Raw genomic sequence first — 16,536 nt, forward strand, 5'->3', positions numbered from 1 at the left:
GATGAATCTCTCTGATATAGTATTAATTCAAGGCTTGTTGTTTTTGTAGCATTTAGATTTTTGTATTTACATGTTTAAGCTTCGGGGTGAAGAAATTCATACATATGGGCTATATTAGTTTTACATAAAACACCCACAGTATATTTATACTGTGACAATAATTTAAAATTGAATGACAAAAATAATTCAAGTTTTTACATATTTTTTTCGAGTTGGTTGTGATGTGATTAAAAAAAGTTCCCCAAATCACGTTCCTCTAACTTCCATCGCGATATCCTGCCAACTGGTGTAACTACTTATCTCATCCCAGTCGCCTACTAAGCTAAAGCTAGGCTAACTAGCTGATACATGGTGTCATGTAGTCAAATATTCACACTTTATAAATGAAGGAGCTTTCCGAGTAACTCAGACATGGATCTAAGAAATATCAAGGACCAGGTAATGAATAAAGCTGTACTACTTAACATTACAGAACTAACGGTACGTCCCACAAAAAGCTGGCTAGTCCAGTTAGCGAAATGTCGAGCAAAGTTTGCTACAAGGCTAATTAATGTTACATTTGCTTTGACTTTGAAAACTAGGCAGAGTCTCAGCATTTGTGTTTACTGTTGTTATTATTCAGTTCTTGTAGACCCTAGTTTAGCGGACATAGTGTTCCTACTAGAGTTAGTCCAAACACAGACTCAGAAACCCTTAACATCAATATTTAAAGGGTTTTTCACCTCTATGATATTGCTAAGTCTGTTGAACGGTGTCTGCACGATACTGATCTGTTTTTTAAAAATTTCCAAGAAAATTCAGTTTATTCACCAAGATAGAGGGGGTTTCAGCGACACAGACAGTCAGTGCCCATAGTAATAGTGTTTTATGTGGTACTTGATGTAATTTAATCCATTAAAGCAGGTTGTCTTACACCTATGAAAGATTTTCTTCGACATGGTTTGATGATCAACTCTATACCTAGAAATGCTCAGTCATTATGTGTTTATAAACCTTTGTGTTGTCCACAGGTTCTCTGTTTACGTTTAGTTGAAATCTTTTTTTTTTTCTTTCTTCATGCAACCCTCCCACAAGTCACTTTTAAGATCTTTGCAAAGTTTTATGTGACCATAAATCATATTTTTATCTTTTTCTTTTGCATGATGCTACAGTCTCCGCTGGTCCAGGCCATTTTCAGTCGAAACACAGAGGAAGTGACATTTCTATTAAGCCATAATGAGGATGTTAATTTACTGGTAATTATATCCTTTGTTACCTCAGTAAACGTGTTGTTTTCTGTGAATATTAGTAGGAGACTTAAATTCATCATGTTATGGATAGAATAATAAGACTTATTATGCTTGTACCAACTTTTCAGTCCCTAACACCTCATGCCTGTGCATTCATTTTATGCTTTCACTGTGAATGATAATGGTATTTTTTAAATTTCAGGACCAAGAACAAAGTACACCACTTCACGCAGCTGCTTATTTGGGTGATGTCCACATTATGGAGCTACTTATTGCTGCAGGTAGTGAAACTGTTTATCACCCTGTGATTTTTCAAGACAAACAATAAATTATACATAATCTTTATGTAATTTACATGTACAGTATAAGAAAATGAATCACATACAGAGAGACTAAAATTCACCAAAAGAATTGAGGTGCATCTTTTCCATTGCCTTCCTCTACAGGTGCAAATGTCAATGCCAAGGACCAGGGTTTACTGACTCCTTTACACCGAGCTGCCGCCTCAAGAAATGAAGTATGTTCTCGTTTTCAAAAACCAAATATGGGGCCAGATTTCTAAGGACTTGTACCCCTGAATGTAATGTTTGATTATACCTTTTGTATTTTTTCCTTTCCCCCTCAGAAAGCAGTGGAGCTGTTGCTAAAGCATGGAGGGGAGGTTAATACACGAGACAAATTCTGGCACACACCCTTACACATGGCAGCTGCAAACTGGGCTACAGGCTGTGCGTCAGCTCTGATACCTCATGTTTGCAGCTTGGATGTTGCTGACAGATCAGGGAGGACACCACTGCACCATGCTGCTCACAGTGGCCATGGAGAGGTGAAGATTTTTTTTATTTCATTTAAGCAAAAGCTACCAGTTACAGTATTTGATGTATATCATTTCATGCATGACAGTTAGATTCAAAGGTAAATGTGCTTTGAAATGTAATAATAACAGGGCGATATTTTAAGGAATTTTTAGCTGTTGCTGCATAGTGGATAAAAGCGTCTTAATATTGTTTATACAACACATACTCCTCCATAATGAAAAATTATAGTTAAGATCTTCGAGAACACTACATAAGGTATACTTGCTTGAGTGATTTCTTCACAGAATGTTGCCATTCACTTGTGTTTTGTGTAGATGGTGAGCTTGTTCCTGAATAAAGGTGCAAATGTGAGTGCCAAAGACAAGAAGGAAAGGCAGGCAATCCACTGGGCTGCATACCTCGGTAAGGCTTCTATGTGTTCATTTTTGTTTTTTAGATTAATGTTAAAAAGAGCAGTTTTCGTGATGCATAACATTAAAACATTAAAATAGAAAAAAAAACAAAAGCAAACAACCAAAAGAAAATATTGGTACTATAAAAAGTACAGGTGGATGCTAAAGTCTGAACAAACAGGTAAAAATCAGATCACTCTTGTACTGATTTGGCCTTTATACTCACTGGACTTCAGTTTCTATTCAAGCCATTAAGAGAGCCTGGTGTGCAGGGAGGTGTCCTTCTGTGAGACTTCTAATAAATGTTTTTCTCTCAGGGCATGTGGAGGTTGTGAAGCTGCTGCTGTCACACAGCGCTGATGTGATGTGCAAGGACAAACGAGGTTACACTCCGCTCCATGCTGCAGCAGCGGGTGGGATGTTGGACGTGGTCAAATACCTGCTAAGGCTAATAGTAGAGGTAAAGGGATATCACAGCTTTGTTTCTCTTCTTTCTGACTTGTTTCCATGATAGCAACTTTTCAATCTTGTCTCTGTTTTGACTCTAAATGGGACCATGATTTATGTTGTAAGCACAACACCACAGTGACATAGTCTGAGAGCTAGCTATCTAAACTACATTCTCAATGTGTGAATGTTTACTGGGACAGTAAATTAGAAGAAGTAAGGATATTTTCCCTTCTTGTCCATGCAACCAGATTTTTTCTTGCAAAAGATGCAGTCGCCCCCTGTTGGACAGTAGAAAAAGTGCTGGTTCAAAGCTATTTTGCATCAGATTCAGTTTTGAGACCAAGAGGATAAACCTACTTCTGATATGCTTTCTTGAGTTTGAAGATGCAAACCTTTTTTGCCTTGAAAATATCCTAAGCCAAAGTACTTTTTCCTGTCAAGATTCCTCCGATGTTGTTAACAAAGTCATTTATCTCTTAACATTAATGGTTAGCGTTTTTGAGCTGCTAACCAAAGGCTCCTCATGCCTGTTTTTATAGTCATCTATTTGTCTGGTTTTTTTTTATCTGTCAGACTGATGATACCAACCTTTATGGGAACACAGCGCTCCACATAGCGTGCCACATGGGGCAAGATGCTGTGGCCTCTGAGCTGGTGAACTGCGGCTCCAACATCAACCAGCCAAACCATTATGGTAGCACGCCGCTGCATCTTGCTGCTGCCTCTTCCAGCGGGGTTTTGTGTCTCGAGCTGCTGATCAACAATGGTGCTGATGTCAGCGTGCAGGTACAGAACTGGTTTTTAATAAGTTATTTTTTGGTTTGTTTTCTAAAGAACACAATCAGAATAAAATAGATGTTTTTGTTAAGTGTTGTCTTAGGTTACAGGATTAAAGTTGTGATTAGTATGCCATTATTTTAAAATAACCTGTTTTGATCTGCTTTGATTTGCAGAATAAAGAAGGGAAGAGCCCTTTGCACATGGCTGCTATGCACGGGCGCTTTACAGGCTCCCAGATTCTGATTCAAAATGGTAACATTTGTTTCCCCCACCACCACCATAATACAAAATATATATATATCACACAGTAACCTACACATTATTAGTATCTAACTTATTATATCAGTGTTTGCTCTTATCTAATTTAATTTCTCTTTCCTGCACACAGGTGGGGAGATTGACTGTGCTGATATGTTTGGAAACACTCCTCTTCATGTGGCTGCCAGATACGGACAGGAGTTACTGATCAGCACTCTGCTGACAAACAGTGCTGACAAGGCCAGGTAAGTCAGGATAAAGCCAACAGTGTTTCATATTTTATGGACTTGCTGTGGTTCTGCAGTTTGATCTATTTGCACTAAGATGTGTTTCCTTCCTGAATGTTTGATAATACATGCTGAATAAACAGCTATTGCCAACCAAGCACAAACTCAAGATATAATTTTTGTTATGCTTTTTTAAAGACAAGGGGTTGATGGGATGCTCCCTCTACATTTGGCGGCACTATATGGGTTTCCAGACTGCTGTCAGAAGTTACTGTCCAACGGTGAGAGTCCTTTGCTCCTTAATTGATCCCTCTCCTTTTTTCATAACTGATGTCATAACTGACATGACTGAAAGTGTTTTGAATAAACATTTGTTTCTGTTCTGCTCCTTCAGGCCAGTTTTACATCATGCCTTCTCAGACATCATCAGGGTTTGATATTAACATGGTTGACGACCACGGGAGGACATGCCTGCATGCTGCTGCTTCTGGAGGGTGAGTTTTAATGTTATGATGAACAATTTTGAAAACATGATTTCAAAAGACTTTTTTTTTTCCACTGAAAATTATGGACCATTCATGTTACTGTTATATCTTTTAGAATTTAACTCAATGCGGCATTTACTAGTAGTTTGTTTAATGGAAAACTAGATGCACTATATTAAATGCAGTGCTGTTTTTGATGCAGTGGTGCTTTTTTCTCTTTTCAAAATGTTGGATTTCTTTTTTCATTGTTAAACATCATTGTTGATTTTTAAGATCAAAATAAGAAGAGCAATTCATTATTATTCCTCATCTGTGTTGTTTGCCTGATCCTGAGGGATGTTAAGTTGAAACTTACAAAGAATAGTGAGCTGAAGTTACAAATCAAATTATATCGGCATTGTCCACAAGCTTGACAAAAAAATTGCTCATCAGTTTTATATGTCCATTATTTTCATATCTTTTGATTGGTTTGAGTTATATTTAAAGAAAAAACATATCAATAAATTGATTCCAACGTCTTTAATGCAGTTGTTTTCTGGTTTGATCACTCTCTTTTGACTGTAAACTGGATAGCTTTGATTTGTTGACCATGAGACTCTCTAGTGAGTCTGGAAACGCTGATCAACATATTGCATTATAAAGTCTGAGTCTTAATTTAACAAATATAGAAAAAAATTATTGCAAAATGGTTATGAAAAGGGTTGAAATTAGAAGATATGATTATGCTGTCATTAACATCCAAACATTTTCTTCTTTGTGTGACAGGAATGTTGAGTGTCTGAACTTGCTGTTGAGCAGTGCTGCTGAGCTGGATGTAAAAGATAATTTGGGAAGGTAAGCTGGGCTGAATATCTGTTGCTAAAAAAAATCCTATGTTAGCTCTCCTGCTAACTGATCTCAAAGCTTTCTGTTACCTTGTTTCATATGATAGATCTCCTCTGCACTACGCTGCAGCAAATGGAAACAGTCAGTGTACCATCGCTCTGGTGAGAGCCGGCGCTGAGGTGAATGAGCTGGACCTGACAGGCTGCAGCCCCCTACACTACGCTGCTGCTTCACACACGTTCTGTGGGTGAGGGGTTTTTGCTTTTTTACTCCTTTCACTTGAGTTAACAAGGATGAACTTCCAAGAACATTTGTTCTTTGATTCTAAAGTGTTTTTTGTGTTTTTTTGTACAGAGGGGAATCAAATGCTAGGCCTGACTCAAGCGAGGAAAGGGAACACGAAGCCACTCTGTAAGTCACACATTTATCATATTATTAATTGTATCTTTTACAGTTAAGGTCAACAGCTTCTTTACACTTTATATTAGAAAGTATAAATGAAAGCTCCTGGCAGTATTATTGACATTTGTGGGTGAAGCCTCATTATTGAAATGTATGCAACAATAAAACCAGAAAAAATGGAAAATACAAACTTTCTGTGTTAGGGGCTTGAACCTGGGCTGCTCACATACATGGGGCACGACCTAACTATTAGGCCATTTGTAGCCTGGTAATTAACTTTTTAAGCTAATATCTGATGATATTGATAAACAGGTAATATCGTACATCCCTAGAAAATTATATAAACTTGTTGCTGGAAGAAGAATTAAACCTGACATGATTCCTGATTGTCTGCTTTTCAGATGTTTAGATTACTTGCTTGACAGTGGGGCGAACCCGACTCTGAAGAACAGTAAGGGTTACAGTGCTGTTCACTATGCAGCAGCTTTTGGGAACAAACAACACCTGGAACTGGTCAGTCTTTATTTTATTTACATTCTTGTAAAATCAAGAGGAGAGATCTAGTTTAGATAGTTTTGTTTCTTTTGTCACTTTTGCAGCTCTTGGAGATTTCTTTCAACTGCTTGGAAGAGGCTGAAAGCAATATTCCAGTCAGTCCTCTTCACTTAGCTGTGAGTAGCATGTGAGACTATTAAAACACACAGTAAAGGCATGACTTGTTTTTCAGACTGTTTACTCATAATGAGTTCTGCTGTTTCAGGCGTATTATGGCCACTGTGAGGCTCTGCGTTTGCTGTCTGAGACATTAGTGAGTCTAGATGTGCGGGACATTGAAGGCAGAACTGCCCTCTACCTGGCTGCTCAGAGAGGTTTTGCCCCATGTGTGGAGGTGCTGCTGGAGCATCAAGCCAGCTGCACATTGAAGGAGCACAGATACAAGAGGACTGCTCTCCATGCTGCAGGTGCGTGTTCAAACGTGATGTTGAGGGAACCCACTTAAGTATTCAGCATATATTGTATTTGGCTTTGGTTTAGAATCGATGGCTTTGGAAGGATTCATAAGATAAATTTCTTTACTTTTTAGTTTTATGTCATAAATTTGATATTTATTTACCTATAAAACTGGTGTTTTTATTTTTATACTTCTCCTCTAATTTCTCCCCTTGTGCAGCCGCTGAGGGCCAAATGGACTGTCTGCTTTTATTAGTCAACAGGGAACAAAGCGATGACATCATTGACATCTCAGACACAGAGGGACAGTGAGTGGCTTCATATTTCATACCCTGATTTTTTTTTTGAATTACTATTACTGTAATTGACTAGATTTACACCAAGTGTGGACAGCTTTTATATACAAGGCTTTCCTAAGAAAAGCAAAAGAATTTCTCATTGTCACTGTTGAATATAAGAAGTTGTTTTGTTAATTGGAGCAGCGGGTTTTGCTAATGGTGGTTATTACCCTTCCAACAAGTATTTTATTTTTTTCTCTGTAGTGATAATGCTGTTTACACTGATATTCTGGGGAAAAAAATAGGCTTTGTTTTTGGTTCATTCATTCACCTGGGCAGGTTCATAATGCCATTCAATAAATATTTATTAAATTCAACAGTATTCATTCTTCAGCAATGTTATAATGATCCAAAGACAATTACTTTAACATATTAATCTTGGCTCTCATATGTATTATACAATAAATATTGTTGTTAATAAATAAGGGTGAACAATTTTATTACCAACACAAAGTAGATAGTATGAGAGGCTTGTTTCATTAACATATTGCAGCATTGTGGTTGCTGATTTGAAGGGAAAAAAAATGTATCCATAAATATGAAATGGTACATTAACCCTTTAAAGTCTGACATTAATAAGAAAAATAATCCTCACAGCAGTAAAGATGAGTTTGATTTTCGCTGTTTGTAGGACCGCTCTCATGCTGGCAGCTCTGGGGCGACATACTGACTGTGTCCACATCCTGTTAGAAAAAGGAGCAAAGGCAGATGCTGTAGACAAAAAGGGCTTCACAGCGTTACACAGAGCTGTAAGTGTTTCTGCTGTTCTTACGTTTGTACATGTTCCGTGGTCACTTCATCACAGTGCTTTCCTTTGTGATTCTCCCTCACACCATATCTCGTGTCCTTTGTCTGCAGGCCATGTTGGGCAGCGAGGACTGTGTCTCTGCTCTTCTGGAACACGGGGCCTCTGCGCTCTGTAGAGACTCTCAGGGAAGGACCCCGCTGCACCTCGCTGCTTCACTCGGCCACACGGAGCTGCTCAGGAGTTTGCTAAAGGCTGCCGTGAAAGCCGACCCGCTGGACTCCATATTGGACTTCATAGGCTACACTCCCACACACTGGGCTGCATACCATGGTGAGGCATCACATCAAGAGTGCATGTCAACAGTAGGACTATTCATTTATTTGATTTTTAAACTTGGGTAAAAACTAGTAAAATCAGATGACATGTTATGATAGCACAGCAACACAAATAGCTGTCCAAGGCCCCTGGTATTGGCTGATTTCTGGTGCAATATGTTGCACAAATACTACACAACTTACTGCTCACTCTTTATCGCTCACAACAGTAATTGGTAAAAGTGTATATCTGAAGTTTAACATAGCTTCAGTACTTCTTCAAACATTCGGTTAGCTGAAAAGTGATATATTATCATGAAACACTAACTACTATTTGTCCATCTGACTGTTACTACAGGACGTGAAGGATGTTTACAGGCTTTACTTGAAAACACATTTTTTAGCAATCAGGAGGGAAATCTCTTCACCCCATTGCACTGTGCTCTGTGAGTATCTTTGAGATGTTAAAGCTTTTCTATGGATATTTCAGAAATAACCTAAATGTGTGTTTTCATAATGTAACAACCATCTTCTGATGTTCAGAGTTAATGGCCACGATGTTGCTGCCGGACTTCTAGTGAAGACTGTTGGCCGCCAAATCGTTCATGTTATTGATGCCAAAGGAAGGTGGGTTTCTCCCCTGAACTCAGATTTTTTTTTCTACTTTTGCTTTGTGACTTTACAGGTATGATTCAGTTGTTATAATAGAAGTTTTTTTTATTATTTCCTATGCAGAAACAAAATATTATTGCCATCTTTAATGTCTTCTTCTTTTTTTCTATACTGGGATATTTATATATCTGTAAAGATAGTTACATGTTGCTCAAAAATAAGTCAATAAACCTTTCATAGGTTGTATAAAAACTCAAAGTGAGCTGTGTTTACATGTTGAGAGGCCCTGAATGAGTCTTGCTATTCTGTATTTTTATTCATTTCATGTTTTTTTGTATGTCTGCAGGACTCCGCTACATGCTGCTGCTTATTCAGGAAATGTCGCTGGGCTTGAGCTGGTCCTGGCCCAGACACCAGATGTCAATGTTGTGGACCACAGTGGATGTTCTGCTCTGATGATTGCTGCTGACTGTGGGCAGACAAGGGCTGTTGGTATGCTGTCGAAGTAACTTGACTGTTTGCCTTAAATGTGTATATTTAAAGAGTCAGTGGGTAAAATTTACCCATTATGTAAGTGCACTGATTTTCACATGTAGCTCTGATCGAGAGCAATTAATTGATCACAGACATTGAGCAGCTAATTAACCACTCAATAAGAACAGGATCACTGTCAGATGATGATTCATCACATCCAAAATGATTTTAGGACAGATTTCTCTGTTCTGAAGCTTCCACAACACCAGATTCTTCTTCACTTAAAACATTGAGTTTATCCATTGACACTTCACAATTATGAATCTCTTTTTTTTTGCCTGTGAAATCCATGTTGAAGGCTGATCTGTGACTTCTGATTTGACAGTGCAGTAACAGAAAGAAGGTGTTTTCTTTGTCAAAATCTATTCTTTTTCTACTGGGGTGTAATTTAAAAAAGAGTAGAAGTCAATGCTTTCCTATGGAGTAAATTTAGTTTACATGGCTGTTCTAGGTATAAATGGTCATTTTAAAAATATGGATTTACTTAGACAATTTTAACAATACAAGATGCTGCAAAACAACCTTTTAGAAAAAGTCAAAGACTGAAAGACTTGTGCCAATTTTAGTAAAACACTATGAAAGAACCGCCTCAGGTAAATTTTACCCCATGCTAATTCTAATGTTAAGAAGCATAATTTTCAGCTGAAGAATGGGAATAAAACTGGAATAGAGCATTTCAATTATTGCATCTTTTTCAGCTGGTGGGTATGTTCACTGACCCACAAATCCCTCTCTTATGTCCACTTTACTGTTTAGATCTCACCCCTTGTTGCACTGACATAAGATACTAAATGTTAGAAGTGTTTGCTATGAATCTGTCTTATTTTTGCATTTCAGAGTTCTTGCTGCACAAAGCAAAGCCAGACCTGACCCTGGTGGATGTCAATAATAACACTGCCCTTCACTTAGCCTGCAGCAAGGTCACATACACACGCATGTGCTGTTTGCATGTAGTGGCACAGTAACTATAACACGTGTACAGCGGTAGTATTGTGACAAGAGCCAAATAATGACAAACACTGTGTTTGATTCTGCAGGGTCATGAGATGTGTGCCCTGTTGATCCTGGGAGAGATCAACGACTCATCCCTCATAAATGCAACAAACAGCTCTCTCCAAATGTAGGTTTTCTTTTCAGTGTTAACCCCTGTGCTCATGCTTTTAATTTAGAAGACTCTTGATCAAAATTTAAAGGTTTCAACGATGATCATATGATTTATAAACAAGAAAATGGAGGGCTCTCTTCTTAAACAGTGAAGAAAACACTTAGTCATTATGATTAACCAATGGTTAGTTTGATCTGCTAACTTTGAGAAAGAAAACACAGGTTATCACCAGTAAAAGTGGTAATAATTGGAGATACTGTATAAAGTAATACTTGCAAGAAAAAAGTCACTATAATTTAGTGGACTCTTCACTATTGAAGACTACACTGCATTTGTTAATCTGTGAACGGCAATGATGTTGTTGTGATGGCAGGCAGTTTATACCAAGATGCTTCTGATGTCCTGTGATTTTTTTCTCCTTTCTCTCTTTTCTTAAATTGGAATTTGTCAATAGTATGATTTGTGGCATGATGTTAGCATCCCTCCTGAGCATTGCCTTTTTTTCTCACACAGGCCCCTCCACATTGCCGCGAGGAAAGGCCTGGCGACTGTCGTACAGGTGTTACTGAGCAGAGGTGCAGCGGTCATGGCTGTAGATGAAGAAGGTAAACCAGAATGATCCATTTTGGGTTTTTTTTCCACTTACTGATGATACCTTAGGGTAATTCTTTGCTTCTGACCCTCTGCAGGCCACACGCCAGCTTTGGCCTGTGCTCCAAACAAGAACGTGGCAGACTGCCTGGCCCTGATCCTCTCCACCATGAAGCCTTTCCCTCCCAGAGAGGCTGGCAATGGGGCAGCCTCCCACTATAACTCCATCCTGAAGAACTGCAGCATCACTGCCACCTGTGGGTCCAATGGTAACATGTGTCACGCCTGAGTCGATGGCTGAACAGGCGCTGTTGGCCTGCAGGGGTGTGAAATTTCATCCCAGTGTACCTTAATGTCCCCACACATTTACCACATGCACGTACAAGCCTCTAGGAACATGTGTGATCATGCTGAGCTTATGGCATTTATACACTTGTCTGCATGCACACTTTGTCCTCTTGCACCAGTGGCATTGATTGCTTCTTAAAAATAATAGTCTTATACATAAATAATAGTAGCATATCTCTTATATTATGTTCTCCTCCACGTGAGTTAAGTTTAGCACATATATTTAGTATTTTTATGATGTAGTAACCATGAGCAGTAAATGGTATTTTAATATAAGCACACTATAAAAGGCCCTTTACACTTGAAGGTGACAAGTGCAAAGATACTCAGATGATTGTGTGTGTATCTTATGTATGTGAGTGTGTTTGAAAGTGTTAGACATTGCATTTTAATGTACTGACAAACTCTTAACAGGTGCTTTAAACCTTTTATGCAATTAATGAAACTCTATTTTCTTATTCTGTCAGGAGTGTAGCCAATGCTACGTAGATACAAATAACTTTATCAGTCTAACTTTATCATGTTTTACCTAAAGTACATTTCAGTTTAGCAGAAGTAGCAGTAACAAGCATGTATATAATAAGACTTATAGAGTTGGCAGAGTCTAGTGTAAATATAGTTTTGAAATTGAAGTTTATCTTTTACTATCTTGAATCCCAAATTATTGATAATTTACTGTACCTCAGGCTACTTTAGATGCAATAACAGCACAATTTGAGCTTGATACTATGTTACAAATGAAAGGTAAGTGAAACAAGCCAGAAAATAAAACAAAGGAAAGGTCAAAGAATAGATAAATATATTTTGATAAGAACAGCTATGATGCAAAGGGTAGATATCTCCAGCTTTGAGTTGTGTCTTGAGTAAATGTGACTTTTTGTATGTTTTTTTTTTGTCATCTTCAATGTTAGATTAATTTAACTTCTTGCTTGATTCATTTGAAGTTACAATGGCCCAAAGCGATATCTTTAAATTCCTTCTTTTGTGATATGCAATTCAATACGAAAATATATTTAATTTACACAAATACGGTGAGAAAAAAAGCATCAAATTCCTTACATTAACCTTGCTGGAACCAGATAATGTCTGGCATATATGAGCAATAGTTTTCTTTGGTTGTAGTTGGTTGAAAAAGTTGGTAGTGCCTCTACAATAAGACTTCTTTAAATCTTTATTTTAGTTATTTTAAAACACACAGTATACCTTTACTGGTATAAAGCTATCACTGCCTCACTCCCTCTTTTAATATAAAGCTTTTTTTTTTAATGGAAATATGTATTTTTGTGTTTTATTAACAATAAGTGACTGATATTTCCCCCACTGAAACCAGTTCTTAAAATATTCAGTAGTTTTCTTGGATAATTTCAGTCCAGAAAAGATTTTTATAAACCCAAGAAGCAGTGACATCTTCTGAACAGCGTTTGTAGATTTTTTTTCTCTGCTTCTTGCATGTGAAAAACTGGGAACTTTCCTTCATCTTTACTGGCATTTCAGGGAGAAACTCCTAACTGGAATATTCTGTGTGAAATTTGTTCTAAATGGTGTTCTTAAGACAAAAAAATAAACATTCATTTGTAGAGTACAAAGTTTCAGAGTAGTTGCATTGTTTTTTCTTTCCCATGTTGTGTAAAATGTTCACCTCATTAAGTATACACACTGCATTTTTTGTGTTTTAATGATGCATTTAATAATTACAAGAACAGTAGAGTGAAGAGGACTGGGGGTGTAAAGAGAGGATCTACTCCTGCTCAGCCTCTGCACTAGTTACGCCCTTCTCTTCTGGTTTGCCGCAGAATTTCTTGTGAATCCAATGCCAAAAGCACTTCTTTTCTCCCTTCTTTCTCTCCTCTTCCTGTCCATCTTGAGCTGAACCCCCTGCAGCCTCCTCCTGTTTCTCCTCCTCCCTTTTCTCCTGTGCTTTTTCTCCCTGTCCAACCTGAGCTGAAGCCCCTGCAGCCTCATCCTCTTTCACAGTGCTGCATTTTTTCTTTTTTGGGGGAGGCTCCTGAAAAGTAAATAAGGTTTTTTTTTTTTTTTTACTATCCCTCTACAGAATAATACTGGAAATGGTCCAGCTACAGTGAGCAGTAATGCAGCTGGATATTTTGAATAATTACTACCTTAAGTTTCTCCTGTTTTACTCACCATCTCCATCAGGGAGTCCTCTCTTACCAGGCAATGCCTCTCCTGCTCCTCCTTTCTTGCCTCTCTCCCATTAACCTCCTCCTCAACCTCCAGAGTGTTGCTGTTAGGGATGTTCTGGTCCAGTGTAGTCTACTTGAGGGTGAGTTGGGATGAAGTGAAACACTCCTCTCCGGGAGTCTTAATTTCATCTCTGAGGGAGTTGATCACTGTGTTTCTCTCAGTAATCTGCTCCTGAAGCTGGATCACCATCCTCTGATACTCTGCAATTTCCTGCTGGTAGGCGTCCTCCAGGGCTCTGATCTCTGAGCTGATCAAATTCATGTCGTCCTCATGGACAGCAATCATCTTTTTAACTTCGTCCTTCATTAAAACACAGAACTGCTCTCCTAATCGTTTTTGTCTATGATAAAATTCCCGGAATAAACAGACTTGGTTTTTTTTTTCTGGATCAATTTGTCACTGGTTTTGAACATATGGAGAGTTTCAGTCACCTCGTTGTTCTTCCTGTGCAGAGTTTCTTTCAAACAGGTGTTTTTTTCAACAGTCTTTTGTTTTCTGTCCTCAGGTTATCAGCCAGCCTGACCAGTTGGCTGGTTTCAGTAGTCAGTTCCAGTTTGTCATCTTCAGCAGCTTTAAGAGCTTGTGCAAATCCGTCCCTGTCCCAGCTGTGGGCTGTGTTGCCTGTTTGAAATCTGCCAGGCACCTTAAAGGCAAAAATATTCATTTATCTGAAACCAGTCACAGAGGGCATACTCAGATTTTGTTTTGTAGCATTAACATAATTTTCCCGAAATATTCTGTGAAAAAAGTTCTGCATGAAAAATTCAATTTCAGAAAAATTATGGAATAATCACTAGAGAAATATTTTAGTAAGTTTAAGAAACGATATTCTTTACAGGAGTATCCGCTAATCACTTTGTCAAACATTTTGAATTCGAAATACAAATTAATTACTAACTACCGATTCATTTATTTTGTTACAAACACATTAAAACCAAGTAAATGATCAGTTTGGCTCCGCTTTAATGCGGGTCTTAGTCAAATGTTTACCCAAAAAGTTGACAGACTTTAAGAAAGTCTTAAAAGTATGAATGAATCTTACCCCGTGCCTCGAGTTGTTTCTTCTTTCCATGGTAAAATGTCAAAGAGATGTGAAAGCAGGTCAGGACGTGGTTGGTTTAGCTGACCGTTGGCAGTTAAATGTTAATATACAACTGCGTTAAATCCTCGATTCTGATTGGTCAAATGTGGCATTTTACCATAGATACTGTTGTTGGGAGCACTGCCCTGACACCAAATCGTACTTCAATCGTATCGTATCGTATCATATTAATTTTCGATGTAAATTTTAAAAAAATAATAATTGTAAAAATTACAAAACGTGGCAAATTTTTTTTTTACTTTACCATTTTGTTTCGTTATTTCAGTTTTTGTGTTGTCGCATGTTTTCCCTCAGAATTTGTGGCAAAACAGCATATCAATGTTTTTTTAAAAATTGTTTGATCTGAAACACTGTAGTGATGTTTAGATGGGGTTTTATGAAATATTGATTTACAGAACTTTTTTAGTAAATCCGGATGTTAACACATACACAGACACACGTTTCTCCTGCCACGTTTCTTTTGTGCTAAAATAACTTTAAAAAATCCTTTATTAAATATTTTTAGTTGACAAACAGGCAATTTGACATTGAACATTTTACAAATCTCTCCAAGCAGCATATTTAGATAACAAAACAAAGTCACTGTAAGTAAATATAAAACGAAATGGACTTTTTTTTTTTTTTTGAAGACCGATGAATGTCTCAAGACATTTTAGATACCAAACTTGACCATATTGCATAATTGCCTAAATCATTTTTGCCCTAACTGAGATATCTGCACAGATGCGAACAGATGGTCCTGAGACTCAATATCTATTCATTGCTATCCAAATTAAACCTTATGCTGAAGAATTCATTACATGAATATCATTAAACTCTATGTAAAGTGAAATCCAAACTTTGTGTCTTAACACACTAGATAAGCTGGAACATGTGAAAATGCCACAATCTTGTGTAACCATTTTTTTTATTTAGACTGTTTACAAGTTGTTCACCTCTTTCTAGACTTGGTTTTATTGGAGCAGGGCAAATGAGCCTATGACATCACCGGTCTTGATAGGGAATTACTTCCACCCCCTAACGCTAAATCACTCGGCAGTTAATCTCAATACAGTCTGTTAGCTGATGTAACTGCTTTACAAGCTGTGTTTTTGTTCTTTGGGAGGTCAGTTTCCCATATCGATCAGCCACAGTGGACTATGGGTCATTAAAAGTATCATAAGCGAGAGATTTGTACCAGAAAACAGTACAATCAATTTCCAACTTCTGTCTCTCTGCTCTGTCACAGAGCCAGGCAGCTGCATTCTGACCAGAAGCATCTTTCTTTTTTTTTCTGAGAGGATCATGTTTCTCCTGAGTGGGTATGGCTTCAGCTCATTCAACCAACATGCCCACATCATCCTACAGCAGATTTCCTCAGGGTTTTATATATTGCTTGCAGGGGTGGAAAGTAACAAATTCCATTTACTCAAATTACTGTAGTTGAGTAGTTTTTATGGGTACTTGTCCTTTTTTAGTACATTTTGAAATAAGTATTTCTGCTTAAGTAAGTTTTACTTGAGTACAATAATCTTGTACTTTTTCCACCTGTTTTGACTAGACAGCAGCACATAGGGAGAGAACAATTCCATATCACAACCCAGAACAGCTGATGACTGCTATGACTGCTTTTGCTCATATTTATGGTGTACCATGAGTGAAGTTATCAACTGAGTTAGAGTTCCCACCCGTGACCTCAGGTGTTTCAAAGGGATGCTTGGTGACTATTCTTCATCTGTATGCATTGCCTTGGCATGAGGATGACTTTCTGCTTTGGTCTTGCCAGAGGGAACTCGCATTGCAACAGATTTTCAAGCATTATTGCAACTCTGGCAATGTTCAT

The 16,536-nt window shown here is 37.8% G+C and overlaps 1 protein-coding gene across 1 annotated transcript; it reads left to right on the forward strand.

Moving 5' to 3' along the window:
- Positions 1–294: 294 nt before the first annotated feature.
- LOC121506969 (serine/threonine-protein phosphatase 6 regulatory ankyrin repeat subunit C-like) lies at positions 295–12,985 on the forward strand. Its single transcript, XM_041783044.1, has 28 exons — positions 295–438; positions 1,152–1,235; positions 1,432–1,510; positions 1,676–1,746; positions 1,855–2,055; positions 2,362–2,449; positions 2,757–2,899; positions 3,463–3,675; positions 3,843–3,921; positions 4,058–4,172; positions 4,353–4,435; positions 4,549–4,648; positions 5,405–5,473; positions 5,571–5,711; positions 5,819–5,875; positions 6,268–6,379; positions 6,466–6,537; positions 6,627–6,828; positions 7,038–7,125; positions 7,787–7,904; positions 8,014–8,233; positions 8,576–8,663; positions 8,761–8,844; positions 9,176–9,321; positions 10,201–10,283; positions 10,401–10,483; positions 10,982–11,073; positions 11,158–12,985. Exons 1-28 carry the CDS (start codon positions 412–414, stop codon positions 11,346–11,348), a joined length of 3,129 nt encoding a protein of 1,042 aa, XP_041638978.1. The 5' UTR covers positions 295–411; the 3' UTR covers positions 11,349–12,985.
- The last annotated feature ends 3,551 nt before the right edge of the window (positions 12,986–16,536 follow it).

This window comes from Cheilinus undulatus, linkage group 3 (genome assembly GCF_018320785.1).
Source record: "Cheilinus undulatus linkage group 3, ASM1832078v1, whole genome shotgun sequence".
NCBI classification, from domain to species: domain Eukaryota; kingdom Metazoa; phylum Chordata; class Actinopteri; order Labriformes; family Labridae; genus Cheilinus; species Cheilinus undulatus.

Coding starts and splice junctions, on each gene's coding strand:
- LOC121506969 (XM_041783044.1), top strand. CDS start 412: ATGGATCTAAGAAATATCAAGGACCAG. Junction 10,284..10,400: donor TTCACTTAGCCTGCAGCAAG/GTCACATACACA, acceptor TTGATTCTGCAG/GGTCATGAGATGTGTGCCCT. Junction 10,484..10,981: donor ACAAACAGCTCTCTCCAAAT/GTAGGTTTTCTT, acceptor TTTCTCACACAG/GCCCCTCCACATTGCCGCGA.